This window comes from Cariama cristata, unplaced genomic scaffold (assembly GCF_000690535.1).
Source record: "Cariama cristata isolate BGI_N322 unplaced genomic scaffold, ASM69053v1 scaffold23263, whole genome shotgun sequence".
Lineage (NCBI taxonomy): Eukaryota > Metazoa > Chordata > Aves > Cariamiformes > Cariamidae > Cariama > Cariama cristata.
The window spans coordinates 1,040-4,955 of NW_009610456.1; the positions used below are offsets into that span (position 1 = coordinate 1,040).

At 44.2% G+C, this 3,916-nt stretch overlaps 1 protein-coding gene across 1 annotated transcript; it reads left to right on the top strand.

Annotated features, from left to right (window-relative positions):
- The first annotated feature begins 551 nt into the window (after positions 1–551).
- LOC104156427 (interleukin-17F-like) lies at positions 552–2,526 on the top strand. Its single transcript, XM_009697894.1, has 3 exons — positions 552–578; positions 1,435–1,679; positions 2,289–2,526. Exons 1-3 carry the CDS (start codon positions 552–554, stop codon positions 2,524–2,526), a joined length of 510 nt encoding a protein of 169 aa, XP_009696196.1.
- The last annotated feature ends 1,390 nt before the right edge of the window (positions 2,527–3,916 follow it).

Sequence of the window (3,916 nt, forward strand, 5' to 3'; positions counted from 1 at the left end):
GATTGTGCAATTGAAGCAAATGGAGGTTAAACTGTGAAGTTCCAGGTCATGTTCTCATTTTGAAACCCTTGCTGGGTACAAGACTTTGCAGCTTGCTGGTCTCTGCCGTTTGGTTTGTGTGAGGCATGTGGAAGTGCATCCACAGATGTGCTTGTGGTGAGAGAATATTGCTATTAGAAAGCGGGGGTGGCAAGGGGAAAAAAAAAAGCTGCCTGAACACATTTTTTTTCTCCTTTTCTTCCCTTATCTCTTTATCTGCCTGAATAAACAGTATTGGCTGATTTGGGATTCTGATGACATAGTATCTGCCCTCCCCTTTCTGAAGGTAGACGGAAGGAAGTGGGCTAGAAAATGAAATATCAGCTCCTAACCTCGGGTCAGGTGAGCCAGCTGCATGCTGCAATGGAAAGGATAGTAGTGGTCGAACTTCACTATAAAAAGGAGACTACAACTGCCTTTGAGACACACGCAGGGTGGAAGAGGTCTCAGAGAAGGAGAACTCTTGTGCTCTGTCACCGTGTGCATCCGCCTAAAGCAGCAGAGAGGTTGCCATGGCTTTTGCCAGCTACGCCGCAGTGGTAAGTACTTCTGTTTGGTATAAGTGTTAAGATATACTTGTTGCAAGAGAAAAAACAGAATGCAGGTCCCACGATGCTGTTACCTGCAAGCAACCCTTTTGGCCTTAGTGGGAGCTGAATGGGATGCTAAGTCTGATACAGCTCTCTGTCCTGAGCTTTCGCAAATGGGTTTGGTGCTTGAGTGACAAGGAGGCGATGAACTATCCATTATTTATCTGTAAGGACAGCACTGCTGATGTGGGCTTGGGAGAGACAGTCCTTTCCTCAGACACCATGCTATCAAAATTGCTGAAATTTCACTGTGAAGTGAATGTCTGTGCATTTAAATTTCAAGCTAGGTAGTATTTGTGGCACTGTCAAGTGATTTTCTTAAAAGCTTTGCATTGATCTGTCTTCTTTTCCTAAAACCCTAGCCCTGGAAATGGCCCAATCTCAGATTTCATTGAGAAAAGGGTTATTTCCAGCAGATGGCTGCTAGGTGGCCAATGTTTCCTGTCCTGAGAAAGCATATGGCTTACTAGGTTTCTGAATTTAGGTATGGGGTCAGCTGAGTCCTTATCCCATCTTGTAGATCATAAGACATTGCTGTTTGACTGCTAGGAGGACCTTTCGTAGCTGGTTGGAGAGATGCTCTTCTTGGTGCAGAGCCAACTATGAATCAGAATTTGAATCAGAGTTTAACATCCGTTGTGATGAGTATTATTAGCATCGTTGTGCTATTTGCTCATGCTGGCCCATCTCACCCAAACAGAAGCATGAAGATGGTCCAATGATGGTCCAGTCTTGTCAAGACTTGGTTCTTTGTGCTCGCTCTTTCTTGACTGAGCTGAGCTAACGACACCTTTCTCTTTTCCAGTTCAGATCATTGCTTTTGGTGCTGGTTCTAGCACTCATTGTAAGGAGCAAACCCCATGGGAGGGTAGTTCATCCTCGATCCAGCAAGGATGGTGGTTCTGTGAGGTTTAGTGAAGATTGCCTGAACCAAAAGGATCCCAAATTTCCTACAACAGTGAAAGTTGACCTTCGTATCAGCAGTTTGGATCATCCCTTTAGGATGGTCCATGATGTCAGGAACCGGTCTCTCGCTCCTTGGGATTACAGGTAACTGTTTAGTTTTATCTAAATTGCAATGGATGTGCTACACAGATGTTTTTTTGTGGTGAACAATGTCTGGTTCTCAGCGTGTGCCTGGAGTCCTGTGAATGTTGCAAACATCTCTTGACACTCACTTACAGTTTGATATTGGGTGACATTTCTTCAAGAGAAACTGTTTGCAGTGCAAGAGGACATCACTGGAAAGATTTCTAATCATCTTATCAATATTTGTCAAAGAATTATTACTTTAGGAAAAGAAAAATATCAGTACATTCTAATTTTACATTTTCATAGCTGAAAGAAATTTTTGAATGCTGAAATTAAAATGAAACCAAACAAAAATAGATGGTCCACTTGCAATTAGTTCTGTATTTCACCCAGCTCCACTCAATTCATCAACTCCTAAAGAATGATATGGCAGTATTACCCTCCCAAAATTGATTCCATTTCTAGGTAGTCATTCTAAAAATGCTCAGGATAGGGAAATTCTTTGGCCTTGTCTCATAATGAGAATACATAGGTAAATAGTATGGTCCTTTAATGGAGATAAACAAGAAGATCCTGCCAAACCGTGTTGTGCAAATACATAAACCACTTTTGTGTTCCCATCCCCAGGTTCGATGAGGACCCCAATCGCTTCCCCCAGGTGATTGCTGATGCCAAGTGCCGCCTCTCCGGCTGTGTGAATCCACTGGGGCAGGAGGACCACAGCCTCAACTCCGTCCCCATCCAACAGGAGATCCTTGTCCTCCGGCGGGAGCAGCAGGGCTGCCTGCCGACCTACCGCCTGGAGAAGAAAGTCATCACCGTGGGCTGCACATGTGCCACTCCAATCGTCTATCACCAGTCCTAGGAGGAATTAGTAGGGGAGGCAACACTGGGAAGAAGAGATATCTCCTATGAACATCCCTCTGGAGAAATCCCACACTCTCCTACCTTGCATCCCAGGAATTCAACATGACATTTCCTTTCCAATTACCAAAATTACCTCCTGAAAGTATCGATTCTTGCTGTTGTTCATTTATGGATTTTAGAATGGGAATCACTGGTAGCTGGTGATGAAGGGGAGAGAGAGGGATGGAGGAAAACTTTTGTTTGTGACTCCAGGCAGGAAGGGGTAAAGTAGTGCTTTTTTTTTTCAATGTGGCTTATATCAGTTTAGTGAATCAAATGAATTATAGTTTCAAAAGTTGTCCTTGGCAGTAAGTTGCCCTAATGTATACACGCCAACCAGCACTGCTGCAAAAAATTCCTCCTCCTGCACCTTCTTCCTCCCTTCTTCATCCCTTAGGTCCTTTTCTTTCTCTCTCTGTCCCTGCTCACTGGTGTATTACTAGTGTAAATCTGACATGAGTGTCACTGCCTGATTCTCAGCGCACTCTGGGTTGTGTCACTGCTGCTCCATGGGGAGCAGTGTCTGACTTATTTCAGGGTATTTTAGGAGAGAATTAAGTCCACTTGCATTGAGTGTTAAAACAGCAAAGAACTAATGAGTGTTTGTATTTCTATTTATATCTTCTATTTATGACTGTATTTATGGCTTTGTGCTCAGAGGATCAAAAAATGGTAAATGTTTATCTGTATTTATTCAATAACTTATCTGCTGAATAAAAATTGTATTTTTATTTAAAAGAAAGTTGTTTTATAGTAGCTCAAAATGAAAGCAGACACAGAGAATGGGTTTGTGCTGCAGTAGCACTGACAGATTTCAGCAAAGATCAGGCTTTTTCCAGGGCAGTGATATGAGTAAGAGGGAGCACAAGAGAACTTGCAGCCTAAATAGATGAAAAGATGCAAAAAAGGACTGAAAATGGTGAAGTGAGGTTATATAGGCAGTGCCGGGAGAGTTGGCAGTGGAGCCAGGTCCTGTAGACCTTGGGGATGGCCTCTAGGGATGGTGGGAAAAGAGGTGGGAGACATTGCATTGCAGAGCTGCAGCCGAAATTTGGGATGAGGGTCTAGCCTGCTTCATGTGAGCTGGGAAAGACCTCTTCTATCCTCTTCCAGACAAGATGTAATCCTTATGAGCTCTCTTCTCCTCCACCAGCTGGATAGTTGGCTGAGCAGGATGTGGTGGGTTGACCCTGGCTGGAGGCCCAGCGCCCACCAAAGCCGCTCTGTCCCTGCCCTCCGCTGGGCAGGGGAGAGAAAATACAACGAAAGGCTCCTGGGTCGAGATAAAGACAGGGAGAGATCACTCACCACTTGCCATCATGGGCAAAACAAGACTCGACTTGGGGAAA

Bases quoted from the DNA above. Each gene is read 5' to 3' on its own strand.
- LOC104156427 (XM_009697894.1), top strand. From the start codon at position 552: ATGGCTTTTGCCAGCTACGCCGCAGTG. The intron at 579-1,434 runs GTAAGTACTTCT...TCTCTTTTCCAG, and splicing joins TTGCCAGCTACGCCGCAGTG to TTCAGATCATTGCTTTTGGT. The intron at 1,680-2,288 runs GTAACTGTTTAG...TCCCATCCCCAG, and splicing joins CTCGCTCCTTGGGATTACAG to GTTCGATGAGGACCCCAATC.